The following is a 21,038-nucleotide window of genomic DNA, read 5'->3' on the forward strand; positions in this document are numbered from 1 at the left end:
AGTACGTGGGAGACGAATCGTAGTGTAGTGACTTTCAAAACGAGAGACGAGCAGCTGCATGAAAGGATCTTCTTTAACAGTTGTTACAGTTCTAACCTAATTCGAAGAATGATAATTGTCGTACACAAGCTTTTTTGTGTGTTTTTTGTTTCCAATTATCCAGCTACGAAATACATAGAATATGAAGCATACGAGTACTGACGTGCGGAGAGAGATTGTACAATACTGTACTATACACTTCTGCACTGCATTTATGTATTACTACGCGCATTATTAGTCAACAGTTATTCCTCTATTGTCGCTTTGCCAGTGCAAATTACCCAAGACATTTTTCTCCACTTGTGCATATACAATGACCTACTGCGGATTAATAGTTTAATACCCACAAGTTGGCTCCATCTCACAGCAGTTTCCTGACAGCTGTGGGTTTTAACATTTCAAAAAATGCGGCGTTCAGCAGTTTATGTGAGCCAGAATTATCGTTTACAAGTCTAAATGCACTGGACTTGTTTGAATTAGCACTCACACACAAGACAACTTTTTTATTTCAACCGGCAGATGTACCGCCGCTTCCGCAAACCTGGTTAGCCGTACCCGACAACATTTCAGTACAGCGCCGTCATTTGCAAAACCTTTTGCCATTCTCTTTTATTGTGCATTTTGGACAACCGTAATATAAAACGGCTAAATATATATATATAAATACAAATATAATATATACAAACAAATATATAATACAAACTCCGTACATTATACATTTTAAAATAAATATTCTTGATAGTCGTCCAATTTCCAGAAGTTGGATTACTGTAATAACCATACCAGTACGATTTTTTAAAAAACCACGCGTCGGTGTGCTGTACGCCTCGCCAATGTGGCATCTGTACAAGACTGCTCGCTCGTCCATTCTCCGTGCTTTCGGTTTTCAAATGCTAATTTGCACGGCGCCTGTAGAATTTTACTGAGTGATTTCGTTGCACTTTTCGGTCTTTTCCTGGATCAAAAAGATCAGTTTTCTGACTCTTTTACTTTTCCAGAAATTAGATCAGTGTATGCGACAACAGTCTCTGCTTCCGTTTTCAGTGCTTTGAAATTGAATCTTTTGCAAATTGAGCGATTGCTGCTTGCTGGCAATCTGGCGGACAAAATGGGTTGATGCGATGAAATATTCCTGGTTATTTTCGGTGTGGCTGCATCTTGATTCGGGCTGGTGATGGATGGATGATGATTGTTGGCCCATGCAAACATGACCATTTCCTATCAGTTCAATGTGGCCACGGCGTCCTTCGCGGGCTTTCCGCGACTACTGTGCCGGTGGAAGGGCAGCGTGTACAAACTGGTCTTCAAGGAGGTCCTCGTCTTTGTCTCCCTGTACGCGGCCATCAGCGCCATTTATCGCTGCGCGCTGGATGAAGAACGAAAGCGGTAGGTGTGCCTGCAAATATTTGTTGTCGTTTCGATGATCTTTTTGTTAATTTTTTGCTATTTCCAATTGGTGTAACAGCAGTTTTCAAATTGTTCGATCTGTTTTATGACATTTAACATTCTAACGCAAGCATATTTTCTGGCAAAGCCGCAAAACGGCAAAAGTGATGTTTTTTATTTATGCTTGCTCGATCGCGATTCGAAAAGCGTGGCTTTTCGCTTTATAAAAAGATAAAAGTTAAACCAAAGGACAAATAGTACAAAATTGACGGAGAGTTTTGGAACTTTATTGTGGCTTTCGTGGTCAGTTTATTTTTAGTTTTCTTATTTTACCGTTTTACGGCAATTTTTATTTGAACGTGCCGGTGTCAGGCCACGGTTTCTGTTGCCTTACGAAAAGTAAAAATGTCCTGAAATTTGCAGATATCGTTTTCGGCTGCCGGATTTTTTCTGCCGTTTTAATGTTTGAGAGTGATGTACAATTTTGTCTGAAATTGTTGTGGCAGCATCTGCTTTGAAAAAGTTGCATAAAAAATTCTGGTGAAATTATATTAAAATGGATTGATTGACTTCAGTTTTGGCATGTTTACTTTGCAGAATGTTTGAGAAGCTGTGCTTGCACATGCAAGTGAGCGTGGATTTCATCCCCTTGACATTTGTGCTGGGCTTCTACGTCAGCTTTGTTGTCGGGCGCTGGTGGGACCAGTTTAGCAGCTATCCCTGGCCAGACAGGTAAATTACCGTAAAGTATATTTCCAAATGTTATTTTTTGGTTGGGTAATTTACATGCACGTAATTATGTATAAAATATGATAGCGTTTTTTTGAAAATATATTGTAAGAATTAATTACTCTACCGTTATTAGAATTTATTTTACCATATAAAAGAATTAGATTATTACAAAGAAATTATAATGCAGCAGATTATTACTACGCTCCACGAGCATCCCTTAAAATAAAAGGGAATATAAAATCAGTAAATTAAAGTCTAAAATAAGTTCACTTGAATTTATTCTAGATTAATTATATGGTGCAGCTCGCTTAGAATTAAATTGTATTGGGTACGAAACGCTTTTCTGCAATGAAATCGTGTTTTTTTTCAAAAGAAATTCATTGATAATTGCCCAGTGCCCTGCCCGGTTTCATTGTTTTGCCAGCCGATCCAGGCCGGTTACCGGAATTGTCAGATTCGTCATAATTTGTGCATTTTGATGAAATGTTTACGTTTACTTGCAGATTGTGTTACCTGATAATTCTCTACATCAACGGATCAGACGAGAAGTCGCGGTATGTTGATTTTTCGGGCTGCTGTTGTTGTCTGTTAGTGCTTCGGTGGACGGTAAAGTGCACAAAGTTAAAAGTCCACTTTTTACCCTTGTCACGCATGAATGGCCGACGTTGCTCAGTAATAAGTTTTTGTTGGTTTTGTAGGATGATCCGACGGACTTTGGTGCGCTATTTAAATGCCAGCACTGTTCTGTTAACTCGCAGGTACCCGAATTGGTGCAAATATTAATAAGAAATTTGCAGATTATGTACAAATAAATTTCTGCGGAATATTATGCTAACTTAGATTAATTTTTTGTTGACGTACTAAAGAAAATGTGTTTTTCTCTAAATGTGTTTGCCAAATTTTCTTTGTTTTGATTTATTTCTTAATGCGAGTAACCTAAATTTTAGTCGAAGATTAAAAGAGCTCATATTTAAGTATTATTTCCTGCATGAATGCGCAATTGCTCATCGTACAAGATCTTTTTGCAGTGTGAGCATTGTGGCAAAAAAGCGGTTTCCAACATTTCAACACTTAGTGGAAGCCGGTCTCCTTACACCGGATGAATTCAAGGCTTTTGAAGGCGTGGAAGTACAGTACGTATTAGTTTTTGTTAATGTTGTTGTGCTGCTTGGCCTCAACAGATGGATCAAGCAGCTGAAAATGATGCTTGGAAAAATGTTTTTTTTAAGTTTGAAGTTAACAATTTTTGAAGATTTTCTTAGAATTAGAAATCGTTTGCATGGGATTTAAAGGGGAAATGTCTATATCTCGCGTATAGAAAGGATACAGCTTGAAAGGTGCCATGCGCAATGCCGCTGGACAGGAACAGTAGTCGTAGAGTTTGGGCTATAAAACAGAATTTCGCGCGATGATCGGTTATTCCTGACTGAATTTTCCTGTGTGTAGCGTATTTACGCTAGTGCGGTTTTCATTATTTTTATTTACTTTATATAGAGCATTTCTACATTTTTTAGATGCAGTAAATTTTTTAGATGCAGTATTTATTGATTGCGTGTAAAAATTACAATTTGTCATATGTTAGTCAGGCTTTTCATTTGCAGATATGCAAAATTTTGGGTGCCGCTGGTGTGGTTCACGCAGCTTGTGGATAAAACCCGCAAAGATGGATTGTTTAACGATCCTTCCGGTGGAATGAAACAGGTTATGGATGAGCTGATGGCTTATCGGGATCGACAGGGAAAAATCTGGGTAATAAAAAAAGGAGCCCTTTTTTGATTGTCAAAAACGATGGATTTTCGCAAAAAAATTTCCGTGGCGAAATTATTATTATTTATCGGCACCGAGTAGAATAATTCAGATGTACTCGTCGTACTCGTATCATCATATTTATTATCATTAAAGATATTCGTTGTAAATATGTTTGTGTTGCTTGCTTTGGGTGAGACTAGAACGTACTGTACACTATTTTAAGCTTATTGAAGGTATTTTTTTTTAAATTAAAAATTTATATTATTAGCAGAAAGATGCAGATTACTTTCCCGTTGGATATTTTCAGTCTTATGCGTTTTTATTCAGTTTACCTTTCCCATGTGACTTGGCCGCAATTTGATATAAGTCATCTAAATAAGTAAACATAAATTATATATTAAAAATTATTATAAATATACAGATAAATTATTAAATATAAATTTAAAATTCATATTCAGAATCAATTAAAATTAAAAAAAAATATATTATTAGCAGAAAGATAAAGTATTTTCACGTTGGATATTAAAAACGCGTTTGCGTTTTTATTCAGTATACCTTCCCACGTAAACTGGCCGCGAGTTGATATACGTCATCTGTTGTTGCAGGCCTTTGATTATGTCAGCATTCCGATTGTTTACACACAGGTAAGACAAGTGGTGCGAGACAAAAATGGTCAACATTAGCGTCTGCAAGTGAACCGCTCTGGCTGATGGCAGGTTGTGACGCTGGCGACGTACATGTACTTTGTGGGATGTCTATTTAGTCGGCAGTTTCTGGAGCCATCACTCAACTACGAGAATTACTATGTGGATATCTATGTGCCGGTTTTTACCCTTCTCCAGGTAAGGCAATCCTCCAGAATGTGTCACCACGTTTATAATCATAAGCCGATAATTGTTACTCCAAACTTATAATTATTGTCTTTTTTTCGTTGCGGCTAATGCAGATGTGTGCCCTGTTTAACTGTTCTTGCATTCCAAAAATTTGATTAGCGCTCTTTCTTAAAAATTATATATTGTGTATTTAAAAGATATTATTAGAATTGTCTTTTATATATTGAAATTGTATATGTAAAAGACATGACGTGTCCACCACTGATAGCCGTTATTTCTGTTCCTCTACATTAACATTTTAGCTGACGTTTATGGGCTGATACGTTACGTCCTTCGACGCATTGGCACTGTCCTGATAAATCAACAGTGGTTCACCAGGTTTACCGAATTTTACAACTTTAATGCTGAACTGGATACCGAATTTAAGTTTGAGTTTCATGACTTGATCAAATTTTTTGTGAAATAAATTTGAACGAAATCGTAGTGTATGTTGTCAACTGCAGGCAGTTTAATCGGTCGTATGGATTAAGAATCTGAATTTTCATCTGCTTAAAAAACGAGCCGTTCATTGTGGGTTTGTTTTTGGTTGGATTTACCGGTACATATACACACACTCATTACGCAGCTCCATTTATTTTGTCCTGGATTTATGAATCCAGCAAACCACACTATGGTGTGGTTTGCTTTTGTCAAGCTTTATTGCGCCTACATTTTAAGAACTGGGTTACATCGCGTTTGAGTAATAAAGTTCTGTTGTTTATTTTAAAAAATGTTTACGAAAATTCATCGCGTAGTAACTGTATGAAAAGTTCGCTGTGCGTTTCCAGTGGCGAGTGTGTTGAATGTTCCGACTGTATTGGAATGTGAAAGTGTAGTAGAGTGGCGCATACTAATTTGAATTTCCGTGTTGTAGTAAGTACAGTAATCACTTTGAACACAACACACTCATAGACTACAGATGCGGAATGGTTTTTTCTTGTTATACTATGATACCGTCTGTCTTTTTTTCAGTTCTTTTTCTATGTGGGATGGCTGAAAGTGGCCGAATCGTTAATTAATCCCTGGGGTGAAGACGATGACGATTTCGAGGTACATTTCCGGTACCTCGTTACGCGGTCTAACAGATTAACGAGAACGTTTATTATAGGTTAACTGGTTTATCGACCGCCATATGCAAGTCAGTTATGCCATGGTGGATGACATGTACGTCGATTTTACGCATTTTGTCTCTAGTTAGAATGAATAATACGACAATCGTTCTGTGCAGGTACGACAAGTTACCTCCGATGGAAAAAGACAAATACTGGAATGAACGGGATGTGGTGCTCCCGTACACTCTCGCCGCCATGGAGACGAAGAAAAAATTGGATTTCTCCCATCTCGGCTCCACGATGAACTTGAAGTAAGGGCAGTAAAATAAATTTCAGTGCTTAAAAAATTTTGTTTGTGGGTTTTTTTGCAGTTTGGTTAATTTAACTGACTTTAGAATTTTTGTTTGGCGTTTTTTTGTGATTTTTTCATGGAAAGGAACCAATTTATTTGTGGAAAAAGTTTGTTTATTTTAAGATCCAGAATGTTTTTCATATATTTACTAAAATTACTGTTTAAAAAATTCGTTTGCTATTTACATTTTCTAAATACATAGTGGATTAGTAATGGTGATGGAATGATTATTTCCCCTTGCACTACTACGATTATGTACGTTGGCTTGTCCTTGGAAGGTTGCCTATGCGCCTGCGAACCTGTAGTGCTGTGATTGGTTGCCAGGGTGTCCCGTGGTGCCGGCTGATGGGAAGAAGGAGGAACGCTTCCGGAAGATCAGCTCCCCGGCGCGGATGAAGTTTTTCCAGCCGGATCGGGAGACCATGGCCAAGTTTAATCAACGGTAATTTATTTTGTAGAACCATTTCCTATGTTTTTTAATCTAATTCGTAATTTTATGGCAAATAAGAATAATTTTGCCGAAATTCAGTTTGCGTTTATTTTCGCCGGTTGGACGAATGTTTTGCCAGTCCTGAAAACAGTTTAATTTGTTTTTTATTTTAATTTTTTACGGTTGCGTATGCGCGTTTTTCAGCAAATAATTGTGCTTTGCCGAGTTTTATTTTGTTTTTAGTATCTGTTAAACGTCTTCTGGGTTTTTTTTTATTTTGTGTTTCAAAAGTGAATTTTGTATGTGTTTGCGTACGTGGATTCTCTGGTAAATAATAATGATAAATAAAAATAACAAATAATAATGATGGTTTTATAGAATTTTTCATGCTTACTTGTAGGTTGCGAACAATCAGTGATAACAGTAATCTGGAAGAAATGGAAGCCGAGAAACCCACGGAAGACGTAACCGCCATGGACCGCCCGAACAGTGCCCAGAAAACTGACTCCTCCGAACCACTGCTCAGCCCGGATAGCGCCGCCCGGTTGGCTTGAACCAGGAGAGATAAGTCTTTTTGTTTTGTACTGTAGATTGTTGGGAGTGTTATTAACTATAACTTTGTAAGCAATAATTTTGTACTGACCCTTTCTATGAAAGATCTGTGTTGCCGGCAGTAGTTCCTTGTAATTTCTCATCCCCAGTGACCTCATAAGTTTACTTGTGTTATTTTTGGAATTAACCCCCTTTGTTTTGATTTATTTGTTAGATAACAGAAATTCAGAGTTATCAGATGATGAAAACGAAAAGATGCGATTCAAAGTTGCGGTGTCAGTGTTTTGCGTCAGTATGACCGATTTCCAGTAAACAAATTTTGGAACCAAGTGTAGTGTAAAGGGTTGACAATCTCAATAGAGAAACGGAAAACTGTATTAGTAAGCCAAAATCAAAAATTCTGCGCGATTTAAAATGTTTTTTGTTGATGTTGAATATCCAAGAATTTCTTGATGAAACAATCTATTTTTGGGAATTTTTTCGTCCATAATGGTTAGCATGCAGCAAAATACGTAAAGCTTGCATTTTTCAACGCTGCGATTGTAAAACACGTGCGGTTTTTTCAGATGAGGTATTCACCAGATAACAAATTAACAGCTGCAGTTCATAGCCGGGAGTAAAAAAGTCTGATGGCTTTTATTGTGTTAAATGCCTCGGAGGCTTATTCGCAGTTCTTCTCGGGAAACTGAGAATCATTTGACTTCCATGTACTTGAAATAATTTTGTGCATATGAAGTGTCAAGGTAGAATCATGCTAATGAACGCAGGATGACGATCTCGTATCAGTTTGATATCCATACCGCATCCTTTGCGGGTTTCGCGCGGCTGCTTCTGCGATGGAGGGGAAGTGTGTATAAACTTGTCATCAAGGAGACGGTGATGTTTGGGACCTGCTACGCTATCATCAGTATTATATATCGAAATGCTCTCAGCGAGCCACAGCGCAGGTAATCTTTTTACAGCGCTGATATTCTAATTAAGCCTGTTAATAACGGCATTTTATAATATGTGTACTGCTGAATACAGGTAAGCAATTATCACACCTATAATTTCGCGTATTAAATTCACTTTTTCAGTGAAATACTTTGATTACCTTTACGCTGAAACAAAATTCTTTGCTGCGCCTGGAATGCTTTAAGATTGGTTCTTAAATAAATTAAATACATTTTAAATTCTTAAATAAAATATTCACCGTTTGTAATTTTTTATTGGTCAAGACTTAAATAAATTATTCACCGTTTGCTTTTCATGGGTGAACTGCGTTTTCTTTTGCAGTATAACTATTCACCATTTGTAATTTTAGCCGTACCATTCGTGAAAGTTATGTACTCGTACTTGAATGATCTGAGTCATGTGCTGTCGTGTTTTATTAAATGTTAGCTGCGTTTTCACGCAACTGTACTATAAGTCTTTTAGAATGACGTATTGCCGGAAATTGCATTATGCTGTACGTACATATGATCGTTAATTTTGTCAGTTTGCCTTCCAGGTTGGCGAAATACATTTTGTCATTTTGCAAAGTTGGAGAAAAAAGTTCTAATTAAATTACCTGGTAGTTGTAAGACAGACTGAAAAAGAGCTTGTCAGAAGTTACAGTAACTTAAAGATTATTGAACGGTCTCGTGAGGGTGGAAATGATAGAAGCAATGAAACCAATACACTAAAATTTTCTCATGGACTGCAACTTAGCATATACAATTTGCTTGCGATGAGCTGCATCTGTCTGTATCTGCTATGCAGAATTACGTACAGCAACACTACATTATAATACACGAACACAGTTTGTGTATTGCAAAAAGTGTTGCAGAAAAATGTTTTTAAATGAGGCACCGAAGAATTCAATGATAAGCAAGAATGCGGCAACAGTATTTAACATAAAGTGTACGAGTATTTGTGGTGTAAACTCTTATTGTTGCAGGAATTTCGAGAATGTCGCGCGGCATATCGGTGATAACAAGAATCTCATTCCGCTGACCTTTGTTTTGGGCTTCTACGTGCAGTTTGTGGTCAGCCGGTGGTGGGAGCATTATCTCAACAATCCATGGCCAGATCGGTAACAGCAGCTGGTATATTCCGCTTTATTTCCGCTGTAGTTTTCGTTCAAGTCAATAACTTAAGTGAATAAATCCGTTATAGCATTCTGTTGACTGTTTCGTAAATTACGCTGTTAATTTTCTCGATTAAGTATTAGAAACTGGCATTCTGTTGCTAGTTTTGGTGCATTAACAAGCTTCTTGATAAACGCTGATTATGTATCCTGATATCTGAATGATCTTTCGACATGAACGCATAATTTGCATTAAAGAATATTGAATTTGGTGGTGATGTACGTTCCGGGATTCGATGAGCGGAGCCGCATGATTCGTCGCACAATGGCGCGCTGGTTGTGTCTCAGTGGGATTTTGCTGATTCGCGGTGTGAGTGTGGTGGCCAAGAAGCGCTTTCCCACCCTGGATCATCTGGTGGAAGTCGGGTTGATGTCCAAGGAGGAGAAAGTCCTCTATGAAAACGTCACGGTAACTACGCCCACCGGTTATGGCAACCATAGGTGTATTACATTTACGCTAAAAAAGTATAACAACTACCGCGGTTAAATGTCATTTGATTAAAAAAAGCGATGGTTCGGTTGGCGTACAGCGATTGATAAAAAATGCAGCAGATAATAAGAAAATTATATAACTATTTGGTAATTTTCGTAGATTCCGTATGCTAAATTCTGGGTGCCGATGCTGTGGTTCACGGAGCTGCTGAAGGATGCGAAACGGGAGAAATTGCTGGACGATCCCCATGGTGTCCTCATGAAACATTTTCACGAGGAAATTGCGATGTTGCGTTCGAATCAGTGGAGAATCTGGAGGTGCGGATTTTCTGTTAATACTGTTTAGGTTTATTTGTGGAAAAAGAAACGAATAATTGGATATACGCATGGGAGTCCGAAATGAGTAATTCATATTTATGCATAATAACGGGCTGGTTTTCGGGGTTTTGTGGTACAATCGCTAAATCTGCCACATATTTGCAATTCAATAATACGTTAGTATATGTACTACTAGCTGTAAAAAATAGGTACGATTGACATTACAGATTTCAGATTTCCACACAAATTATGCAAATAAACAAAACATGTCCATGTTGCAGTTATGATTGGGTCAGCGTTCCCTTGGTGTATACACAGGTACGTGGCGCGACGTTGTATGCAGATGAAATGCACCTTATCACGCTGAAATTCCCGTCAAAAAGATGAAGAACTGTTTAAGGTTTATTGTTATACATACTGTACAATATGTTTTGTTGATCTATGCTTATTTATTTTTCCGATCAACGAACGCGCTATTTGACTGATCACCGTATTGGTGTGGCAACGCTGTGGTTCGTATTAACGAGATATTTTGTAGTACAGTGGCGGTTTTAAGTTCTGTCAGTTCTGCGAGTTGGTTTGACGTAAATTGCCCGTCTGCTAATCTGCTACTGGTTGGTAACAAAGAGTCCCTAAAACATTTCCTGATTTTCAGGCTATAACGCTGGCGACGTATACCTACTTTTTGGGTGCGTTATTCTCCCGTCAGTTTCTGGATCCGGGGCAGCAGTATGAGAGCTTCTACGTGGATTTGTATATCCCCATCTTCGCTCTTCTACAGGTTGGTCGTAGCATACACGGTCTGTGTTTTATTACACATAGAAGTTGAAATACCGGTTTTCATGTGTAGATGTAATTTCAGTTTTTCTTCTACATTGGTTGGCTGAAAGTGGCGGAATCGTTGATTAATCCATGGGGCGAAGATGACGACGATTACGAAGTAAGGTCAAATTTTTTTTCAGTTCTTGATGGCTGCAGATGACAGTGAATTTTGATGTGAATACCTTCTTCCCAAAACGGGATATATTTATTACTGTATTTTAAATCTTCTATTTATCAATCTTTATCGTATGTAATGGTCTTTGTGGCAGGTGAACTGGTTTATTGACCGGCATGTTCAAGTTTCTTTTCTCGTTGCCGATGAAAAGTAAGGACACGCATGCACGTTTACGTTTGATTTTTACATAAAGAATAAGATTGAAAAAACTTTGAAATTTCTATTTTTGTCGTAGGTTTGGTGTGATGCCGACATTGGTGAAAGATGCCAACTGGAATAAGACCTATGTCCAGTTGCCTTACACATCCGCGGCGGATCTGAAGCGGCGTAAAAGTGTCGACAATATCGGCTCGGCATCCCATGCTGTGTAAGTCGCTCGTCTTTCGCTTGATATTTACAGTACTGAAAACAATGGAAAACAGTTTGGCGATTTTTCCATATTGACTGACAGAATTTCGGCTGCTGAGAAGGAGATGGTACACTTTCCACCGCTTAGTGTCGACGCTATAGCATTGCCGAAAGGACTCCTGAAATCCCTGAATGTTCAACAGGAAACCATTGTACCGTCGTCAATGGAACAACGTCGCTCATCTTTACCGTTTATGCATATCCATCAGCCGGAACCCGTCGTGCACGAGTACGTTGTGCCTAGCCTAGTTTTCTCCTTGGTTATCCTGCCGTACAAACTATGCACTAGCCCAAGTGCTACAAGAAAAAAACTACATAGCCATGTTGTTGATTAATGCTGATTCCGGTATTAAACCAGTTCAACATACATTAAAAGTCGATGTTGTACACTTATGTTTGGTGGTTGCAGGCTGGTTATGCAGCGCAGCCACTCGATGCTGGAGCGGAAACCCACCCACCAGCGCCTCCTGTCGGAATGCTCCGAACCGGTGTATCCGCCTATCGCGGAGGAAGACCACGTGTCGCCGTGTGTGACCCCCGACAGCACGCTGACGGAGGATGCCGGGTTGAAGCTGCGCTCGCTGTCCTTTCTGACCAGTAGTGAGGATGACGTGCCTGACCTTTCTGAACGAGACACCCTGTATCGCTGATAAACTGACTCTTGCTACGCTTCTAGTCAGTGTGGACGAAAACCAGCGTACTGAAGTTGCAGCAACTGCGTGGGTGCTTGGAGAATGTTCGTGTGATGCTGAATTTCGGGAGTGGAACGCAGAGGTGCACTTTTTACGCTTCCGTCTTTTTTACTACGAATAAATAATGAATATTGTTGTACACCGTTTCAGAGTGCGGCTGTGTATACTTCTGTGATTAGTGTGTGAGTACCGAATAAAACATGTAAAATCAGCGTAATCGGCAACGTTTTTTAACATTCACCGAAAGTACGTAATTATTATGTATATAATATACATATATCCAGTGTATAATCTTGCTCTAACAGAACACTTCTGGTCCCAAATAGTTATTTACTGTGTAATGTGGTCCGTATTGTACGAGTATCTCTTACCATTAGTACAAAGTACTTTTTAATAGTAATAGTAGAAAGTACTTTAGCACAAAGTACTTTACAAAGTAGCTTTTGCCACAGCTGTCAGATAACGCGTACATACATCGGAAAGACAGATCAATCCGGTAAATAAAACAACAATCCAAAACATTTCGGATGCACTGTTATCAGCGAGTGCATCGAGAAACTCAATATAGTGATAAAGATCACCTGACCAGATTGGTACATGTTGCACAATCGCACATCAACAATTTTAGGCAACATGCATATATATGTATGAGTATTGTACTTTGCGCATACAGTAAATTTTTTACTAGAAATTGTAAATGTTCTACTAAAACGGACTTCGTATGTGATGAGAAAAATTATATAACACGCTGTGTTTTGCTATTTGTTTATAGCGGAATACATATTCTCGTGAAAAAAGGGTCCGATCCGTATCATCTAGGCGTAAAATCGCCGCTGCCGTTTTGCGGTAATTATGATACTTTCGGCAGCACATGCTATAACGGCCCACTTGGAAAGTTGATGACTGTTTATTGACTTCAAGTGGAATTTTTCATATTTGTTTTTTATCTCACAATCCTCGCACCTGGTTGATTGTTTCTTTGCGGATGTAAAACAGGTTTTTTTGTTCTTAAATGCAAAAAAAATGATAAAAAAATTTTTACCCTGAAGCAATTAATCGACGGTATTGCGCCGGCTTTCGTAGATCGCCGCTGGCGACAGTTTATTGCTGCTTCTTGTTTCTGGGTGCTTTTCAGTGAATTTTCCATACTGAAGTATTCTACAGAAATTTCTGAATAATAATTCAATAATTGTAGTTATTCCTCGATATAATTATAACTTTTTTTGTATCGTTTTATGCCCTTTGTTAGCATCTGCCAAAACATGCCGGTTTAATCCCTTTATTGACACCTTTGCATAAATATGGCAACAATTTTTTGCTGCCATATTTGTCCGATTCTGAAGCGTGACGCAGTATTGGAAAGTGTCTGTTTAAATGGTGATTTCCAGAATTCAAAGGAATGCGCGTGATTGTTATTTGTTAGCATTCATCTGTCATGATTCACATCTTCTGCGATAATCGCGGCCGGAAAATGTTGGTTTATAATATTTCCTGACAGAACCTCCTTTCTCCATCGAAACTGGATTTCTAGTCTTTTTAATTTATTTTTATCAGAGCGGAATAAATACAAGATAATCAAATAAAAAAAATTATACTCACAGGTTTTTATTTCGGGAACCTGTGGATTTTTTTATCGGCCACGATGACGATATCGTATCAGTTTAATGTGCATACGGCATCCTTTGGTGGTTTCGCCAAATTATTGGGGCGCTGGAAAGGCAGTATCTACAAACTGGTGTTTAAAGAAACCGTCGTTTTCGGATTATTATACGCCGTTGTTAGCTTAGTTTACCGGGTGGCGCTCAACGAAGCACAACGAAGGTAAAAACTGCATCTGCCAGCAAATTTACAAAACACTTTATTAATGTAGCTATTAAAATAATAATATGCGTTAGGCTTTAGCTGACTATACAGCACTGTGTTTCCTTATGCTGTCCAACACTGTTAAGTGTGTACTGATTTTCGTAGCACAGCGGCTTTTAAAAATCCAATACAAACTTCGATTTGTGATACTAAGAAATAAGACCCTTAATTGCGCATGCGGCATACAATCTGACTAAATGAGGAGGCTACGGTCTATGTTAAAAAGCCAGCGAACAGTCTTTTTTGCCCGCTGAGGCTGGTTGATCAATGCAGCCTCTCTGTTGTGACTATAAATAGACTGAAGACAGCGCATTCCGGTGCTGCCAAAAAGCGCAAGCGGAGTGCTGCCTTGCTGTATCGATCGATCGCGCACATGTGTGTGTGAGTGGGTAAATCCGCTCGCATTCACTTACACACGTATGAGTGTGGCTCTCTGTGCGCGTACTAGCTGTACAAACCGGTTTTCGCTGTCATCGCTACAACGCATACCCTAAACCCGTAGCTTCCTTTCTTGCTCGCATTGTACATGTATCCGTACACTGTACAGGTAAATTCATGTGTTTTTAGTTGCTTTTGCTATGTTATTGACCTCACCAATAATTAAGTTCTATGTAAGCAATAATTATAAAACCTGCATAAATTTTGATCAATAATGAATGTCCAATTTTCCGATTTTAGTGCGTACTTTTTATTGAGATTAACGATCACTTTGCTAGGCTATAATTTAATATTCTAATTTCCGTAAGCGCTTATAATACAGACTGTATCCTTCAAGGTTTCAACATACTATATATAATTTTATGGTGTATAAACTCCGATTTGTGCTCGAAGTAGAATTCGGCTTTTTTTGGCAATCGCCATCGTGAATTCGTGATTATATCTTCTGACTACATCGGCTCATTGTTGTGTGGAGGGCTGCCAACCAGGGTGACAATTACCGGTATCTCTCCTTTGCGTTTTGCGCACTAGCCCAGGTTTCCGTTAAGAGAGAACAATATTTCAAACAATAACGTTATGACAACACCTGACAAATTTTCGCTCCTTTTTAATTGCTTACTTTGGCGGTGCAGTCAAAATGTCACATTTTATGAACAGTTGACCGGCAGCACTTTAATGTCCAGGATTGGAATAACAGACGACAACTAGCTGCAAAGCCGTTTGCATGCTGTTTTTTATACAACACAATTTGTACATTGTATTAACTGAAATACCAGAAATCGTAGTAATGGCAGTCATTTAATAGTGGTTGAAATAATTAATAATAATAATAATTTTAATAACAAACGAAAATCTGCTCAATGTACAGGCAGTCTGTGCATAACTGCAAGCTACTGAAGACACTGTTTTTTTGATTTATTGTTTTTTATACACACGTGACACGTTTACTACACGTGACATGTGACATGTTGTTCTGTGTGCAACCGTTCATATTCTATTCAGCACGTATTAGTAGTTTATTTTGCACCATGATAATAATTTGCCAAATCGCAGACAGCACACCCTAGGACCCTAGGTAAACAATTTTTGATTATTTTTCATGCAGTAAATATATATAAATACACAATCTTTCTAGGGCGATAAATTGCGAACTGCAGTGCAAAATGTTTTGATGTAATTATTTTTCCATAGAAGCGATTATGTTCTGATCTCTTTCTCTCTCTGCTCCTGCAATAAAATATGAATTTAGTGCTTCGAATAGAACAAGCAGCTGGCCATATATATGCTATATATGAGAACGTATACAAAAATTTTATAATCCGCAGGTCTTTCGAAAATATTGCCCGCCATATTGGTGACAACAAAAATTTAATTCCGCTGACCTTTGTCCTGGGATTCTATGTGCAGTTCGTGGTTGGCCGATGGTGGGATCAGTATCTCAATTATCCATGGCCTGACAGGTAATCAAACAAATACAGTACCCGAGCGAAAACTGAGGTATATGTTACAGTTTACACTACATATTTGTACGGTATAAATATGGCTGTGTTAATAAGTTCACAAATATAATTTTGATTACCGTAGAATACTGAATCTAGTCATTCTGCACATCAACGGACTGGACGAACGGAGTCGCATTATACGGCGGACTATGGCACGCTGGACGTGCCTGAGTACTATTTTATTAACCCGCGGTGTCAGTATTGTGGCCAAGAAGCGCTTTCCTACGCTGGAACACCTGTGCGAAGTGGGACTTATGACACAGGAGGAAGTCGATCTCTACGAACAAGTTAATGTACGTAAAGCTGTAAATGTCTGAATCCAATTTCTGAATAAGTTAAAGGGTACCTGATTTGCAAGGTACTGTAGACAAATTAAATAGCAAAGATCTATTCGAAAATAAACAAATCAAATTTTAAAAAATTAACACAACGTGTTTTGCGTGCCGACGCTAAAGCTGACACCATACAGGTCGCATATATGTTGTTTGTGTGGAGCAACATAAGAATCCAAACAAGTTTCACTATGACTGTACATACGAGCACAATAGCTTTTGTTAAAGGTCACTTAGCGCTTGATGCTTTGAAACAACAACAGATATAAATCTCAGTGAACTGTAAGCTCCGCATTCTTGCAGATGATTTTATACAGTGCATAAATCGTTTTTGGATGTGATTCGCAGATTCCTTATGCTAAATTCTGGGTGCCGATGTTGTGGTTTACGGAGCTGCTGAAAGTGGCCAAAAAAGAAGGCCTGATGGACGATAAATCCGGTGTGTCTACCAAACACGTCATGGAGGAAATCGCCAATTTCCGTACTAACCAATGGAGAATTTGGAGGTGTGGTTCAGATTTTCTTCAGGTTTTCTTGCTTACTGATCAAATACCAAATAAAATTTTACGTTGAATTATTCGTCATACCCCTTAATTGTACACAGACTGCATGCGACACCGCGACGGCATTACCCACTGCAGAGAAAAAAATCATTATTAAAACGTTTAAGATAACTGTTGATTCTTATTTTCACATGTAAAGTCGGAACTTAGGAAACAGCTTTTTATGTATTTTTTTGCAGCTTTGACTGGGTCAGCGTGCCTTTGGTGTACACCCAGGTAATGGAGCTTATGATGTTCGCAAATGTGACCTATTCTTCGATTTGGAGTTTTGACGACCGGCTTTTTGGTAGGTAGTAACGTTAGCCACGTATGGATACTTTTTCTGCTGTCTGTTCTCCCGACAATTCCTGGATCCATCGCAAGGCTACGAGCATTTCTATGTGGATTTTTATTTTCCCGTTTTTACATTCTTACAAGTAAGCGGCGCTTTTACGCTTTTTGAAAATATTTCTGCTACATAATTTCTGGAATGACGCACCACTATGGTAAAGTCGTAGAAATGGCGTTCTGTAGGACAGTAACTTCGTTGCATGGGCTTTTGCCGAATAAAAGTATGCGTGAACTGTTTAAATCAAATTTTTTGTTATTCTATTGTCAAATTCTCTGAATGCAAATTGACTGAAGATTATTAATCGTCGTAATTAATCGGCTCTGGAGACCGATCGCTTACTTTTATTACGGCGAAACATGTGGATTATTGGCAGTGGGCTTCAAAATTCTGCACTTGTAGTTTTTTTTCTACGTTGGTTGGCTAAAGGTGGCCGAATCACTGATTAATCCCTGGGGTGAGGATGATGACGATTTTGAGGTTAGTGCAGCATAAGATTAATATCACAATGCAAATGTTAACTGTCTAGTATGATTTTTCCTCATTTTAACGATCCGACATATATTATTATTGATTTTATTATTACATAATTATGTTTTGCACACCTTCACGCGGCATATATGTGAAACGAAAGACCGTATTTAAACAAACGCACAACAAAGTGAACAAATAATATTGTTGGAGAAACAGTATATTAGCAGTAGAACATGTGCAAATAGATTATATCGTTACGTCTTATTTTAAATTTAACGGAGTTAAAATGAAATAAAAAAGTTTAGAAATAAAATTTAAAAAATTCAGAAGTTATTTATTGTAACTGATTTAGTTTTATTTTGACCGGCAACCGGTTTTTCTTCAGGTAAACTGGTTTATCGATCGGCACGTGCAAGTCGCGTTTCTGACCGTGGATGAAAAGTGAGACAATCTTCAATATAACCAGTTCAACTAAACTTAATTAATTATCAGATAACACCCATTTGTCGGATTTAATTTCCTTAGATTTGCTCAAATGCCGACTATTGGCAAAGATCGTTATTGGAATACGACGGAGGTCAAGGTGCCGTATACCAATAAGCGGGATCTCACGCGACGATTAAGTGTCAACAATATTGGTTCCACAATGAATTTGCAGTGAGTTAAAAAACCAGAGGAATTTAAAACTGAGAAGCAGTTTCTTCTTTCACAGTTTTGACTTCTTTGTGCTTTTATGCAGAGTCGATACTTCTATAGCCAATAAAGTGTGGTGTATACTATTAAATTCTTTGTTGTTGTTCGAATTCTTTGAATATAAATATGCTGTACCAATACTTAATTAATTGCTATTTTTAATTTATTCTCAATCTGGTGTTAAATTTAGAAAATCGGCAAAAATCTTGAAGGTCAAATGAAACCATGGTGTTTATATTACGCAATAAAAGTGTATCTAATAAAAACGAATTTTCTTCCACAGCATTCCTAATGGAGCGGCTCAGCTGCTGCAAATTCCGAATACATTGACGCTGCCAAAACCGGGCCGAATAGGTGGACTGTTGAATGGCCGTAATATGCCGGGACTGACCAGACGCCGCTCCTCCTGCACCCCGAAATTTGAGCATTTATCCCGACACCCGACAAACTTACAGTACGATTGCAGTTAAAAGTTTAATGTACGTAGTATATATAATTCTACCGACGAGTACTAAAAGTGAAACTAACGATTGTAAGTAACATTTGAGTACACCATAATGATAACTGCGTTGGCTCCGTCTTGACATGGGCGCCGTTCCAGTCTAAAATTATAAATGCATCATTCATATGCCCAAAGTAAAAAATAACCGTCAAGAAATATCTGCTTTGCATTGCGACTTATTTTACAGTCGCAATACGATAAAGGAGAAGCTACTCTACGTCATAATCGCGATTACATTGTAGGCTCGTACTCGAGCGCTTTTCCGTACCCCCGACTGCCATGGGGTCAAAGAAAGCGCTTGTTAAAAAGAAAAATTACTTAGTTTTAAACTTTATATATAAGTAAACCACTAAATACTACTCGTGCACAGGGATAATTTTTGAACTAAAAAACTTATGAGAATCGAGATTGTATTGACGTTTTTTTATTTTTTCGTTTGGGTACCATCCACGTCATAGCGCAATTTTTCGAATTTTGGTGCTGCATCTGACTGGCGCCAGACGTTTACTGTATCTGACAGATGTTCATGCACTAGGCCGAACGGCGACGTCGATTTCGACAACAACCCGGAAACCGGGACATTGCGGACGCCGGTGGACGTGGACACCATCTCGGAGCGATGGGAGACGTCGTCACTGCTGAGCCGCCACCGCACCGACACGCTGAACTCCCAGCTGCGCTATCCGCAGCACAGTGGTCTGGATGGACATCCGACGCATACGCGCATCAGTGTACACAGTATGCACAGTGAGCCAGTGGTGGCGCCCGGTGCGCAGACCCCGGTAATTACCATCAGCAAAGCGCCGATGGCCGACGACCAGTCGGCATCGTATGGCAGTGGCCTGGATATTAAGTAAGGAAAGGGTGCCAAATATAAGTGCAATATATTAATTTTATATAATGAGAACTTATAAAATAAAAAATCTTTAGTAGAATAACGATATTATACTCTACTTCAATACTTCAAGTATATAGCGTACGAACAATTAATTTATTATACCCATTCCGCTTATAGAAAAACAAATAAAAAAAATACTGATAAATAGAATACTGATAATACTGCATGATAATAGAATACTACTGATAATAGAATGAACAATACTGATAATAGAATATAGTACAGTAATGCTTATATTAATGCATGAATAATCATATATTATGCGCGAATGTGTACATGCTGATATGCACACAGCACGCATATATATGCAATTATTTATGAATTCCGAACGTATATATACGCTTAGCAGATGCGCATATGTAACCATACACAAACGTATATGTGATGCATAAATTTATTAAATTAACAATAAATACGAATACAGATACATGGATATTGTTACCGCTATATGAGTATACATACATATATTTAAGCTCCGGTTATTATTGTTACTGAAAATCCAGCAATTGCTATACGAGTAGTATTTTGCTTTTAAACAACTGTATGCCCAGTGAAAAATCTTGCTGCTCCGCAGTATTACAAAAAAAGTACTCACGTAATATCGTTAACAAAAATTTTAACGCAAATTTCAGTTTCGAATGTCCCTGGCATTGCAGATAAATTGTTTTAATTTATATTTTTAGTCAGTCGCTGGAGCAAGTTAGCCCCAGGAAAAATCCTCCTCGGAGAAAAATCACACTGGCCAGCTTGCTGTGATCAGAATCTATATTTACATTTTTCCGTGTTCATTTTTTATAATTCCTGTATCAGTTTTTTTGGGACCAACGAATGTTAGGCTACTTAGTTTGACTCCTGTGCCTTCGGCCTCCGCTACTTTTATTTGCGCTTTCAGTCTAACGGTTTGTGATACTGAAGAGTTAATTAATTAAATTTTGATATTTTCGAGTGATTTTTGACTGTGAAGGTTGCTGGACCATAACCAGCGGGTCATAAGGATTCCGCTGAATAAAACGCCGGCTTGATGCGTATTTACTTACGTTTAAAATTATAAGTATATTTATCAAAATTAAATTTATATTAACGACCTAATAAGAGAAACGCCGGCGATAGTGTTGGGGCATGTGGCCAGCCTCAGCTCGGCCGCGGAGTCTCGTGGAAACGTCAGAACATGCTCGACCACCGGAAGGAGCGTATGCGTAGAGTGGGACACCTGATGCGTGGCCAGGTGAATAGCTGCTTCCTGGTAGGTGGCCAGGGAGGTTTTGCGGCACCTGATTCGTGGCCAGGTGATGCCCTGATACATGGCCAGGGTGATGGATCCTGATTC

General features: G+C 38.5%; 3 protein-coding genes across 6 annotated transcripts; all 3 read left to right on the forward strand.

Moving 5' to 3' along the window:
* The first annotated feature begins 942 nt into the window (after positions 1-942).
* Positions 943-7,166, forward strand: LOC129596395 (bestrophin-3-like). The gene is made up of 14 exons (XM_055493669.1): positions 943-1,425; positions 2,023-2,157; positions 2,661-2,711; positions 2,856-2,915; positions 3,186-3,290; positions 3,759-3,906; positions 4,512-4,550; positions 4,623-4,748; positions 5,751-5,828; positions 5,887-5,942; positions 6,007-6,141; positions 6,202-6,205; positions 6,488-6,624; positions 7,013-7,166. The coding sequence occupies exons 1-14, from the start codon at positions 1,247-1,249 to the stop codon at positions 7,164-7,166; spliced, it is 1,407 nt and encodes a 468-aa protein (XP_055349644.1). The 5' UTR covers positions 943-1,246.
* LOC129596362 (bestrophin-4-like) lies at positions 6,495-12,335 on the forward strand. Its single transcript, XM_055493614.1, has 13 exons — positions 6,495-6,624; positions 7,013-8,111; positions 9,083-9,217; positions 9,470-9,680; positions 9,864-10,021; positions 10,303-10,339; positions 10,677-10,802; positions 10,884-10,961; positions 11,113-11,168; positions 11,254-11,385; positions 11,470-11,655; positions 11,836-12,026; positions 12,103-12,335. The coding sequence occupies exons 2-13, from the start codon at positions 7,933-7,935 to the stop codon at positions 12,237-12,239; spliced, it is 1,626 nt and encodes a 541-aa protein (XP_055349589.1). The 5' UTR covers positions 6,495-6,624; positions 7,013-7,932; the 3' UTR covers positions 12,240-12,335.
* A 449-nt stretch (positions 12,336-12,784) lies between these two features.
* LOC129596360 (bestrophin-4-like) lies at positions 12,785-20,723 on the forward strand. 4 transcript variants are annotated; one of them, XM_055493610.1, is made up of 12 exons: positions 12,785-13,939; positions 15,745-15,879; positions 16,004-16,214; positions 16,602-16,759; positions 16,996-17,032; positions 17,107-17,232; positions 17,547-17,624; positions 18,004-18,059; positions 18,144-18,275; positions 18,595-18,765; positions 19,349-19,666; positions 20,395-20,723. In XM_055493610.1, the coding sequence occupies exons 1-12, from the start codon at positions 13,761-13,763 to the stop codon at positions 20,465-20,467; spliced, it is 1,674 nt and encodes a 557-aa protein (XP_055349585.1). In that variant the 5' UTR covers positions 12,785-13,760; the 3' UTR covers positions 20,468-20,723. The 4 variants fall into 4 exon arrangements, with proteins under 4 accessions (XP_055349585.1, XP_055349588.1, XP_055349586.1 ...); XM_055493613.1 differs by having other exon boundaries at positions 12,785-12,964; positions 16,018-16,214; XM_055493611.1 differs by having other exon boundaries at positions 13,800-13,939; positions 16,018-16,214.
* The last annotated feature ends 315 nt before the right edge of the window (positions 20,724-21,038 follow it).

The sequence above is a fragment of the Paramacrobiotus metropolitanus genome, unplaced genomic scaffold, assembly GCF_019649055.1.
Source record: "Paramacrobiotus metropolitanus isolate TYO unplaced genomic scaffold, Prichtersi_v1.0 Parri_scaffold0000089, whole genome shotgun sequence".
In the NCBI taxonomy this organism is placed as follows: Eukaryota; Metazoa; Tardigrada; class Eutardigrada; order Parachela; family Macrobiotidae; genus Paramacrobiotus; species Paramacrobiotus metropolitanus.

Excerpts from the sequence above, each read along its gene's own strand:
- LOC129596395 (XM_055493669.1), top strand. The coding sequence starts at position 1,247 with ATGACCATTTCCTATCAGTTCAATGTGGCCACGGCGTCCTTCGCGGGC. Across the intron at positions 1,426-2,022 it reads CTGGATGAAGAACGAAAGCG|AATGTTTGAGAAGCTGTGCT; the intron begins GTAGGTGTGCCT and ends TTTACTTTGCAG. Across the intron at positions 4,551-4,622 it reads TTCCGATTGTTTACACACAG|GTTGTGACGCTGGCGACGTA; the intron begins GTAAGACAAGTG and ends GGCTGATGGCAG.
- LOC129596362 (XM_055493614.1), top strand. The coding sequence starts at position 7,933 with ATGACGATCTCGTATCAGTTTGATATCCATACCGCATCCTTTGCGGGT. Across the intron at positions 9,218-9,469 it reads AACAATCCATGGCCAGATCG|AATATTGAATTTGGTGGTGA; the intron begins GTAACAGCAGCT and ends TTTGCATTAAAG. Across the intron at positions 10,803-10,883 it reads CCATCTTCGCTCTTCTACAG|TTTTTCTTCTACATTGGTTG; the intron begins GTTGGTCGTAGC and ends ATGTAATTTCAG.
- LOC129596360 (XM_055493610.1), top strand. The coding sequence starts at position 13,761 with ATGACGATATCGTATCAGTTTAATGTGCATACGGCATCCTTTGGTGGT. Across the intron at positions 15,880-16,003 it reads AATTATCCATGGCCTGACAG|AATACTGAATCTAGTCATTC; the intron begins GTAATCAAACAA and ends TGATTACCGTAG. Across the intron at positions 19,667-20,394 it reads GGCAGTGGCCTGGATATTAA|TCAGTCGCTGGAGCAAGTTA; the intron begins GTAAGGAAAGGG and ends TTATATTTTTAG.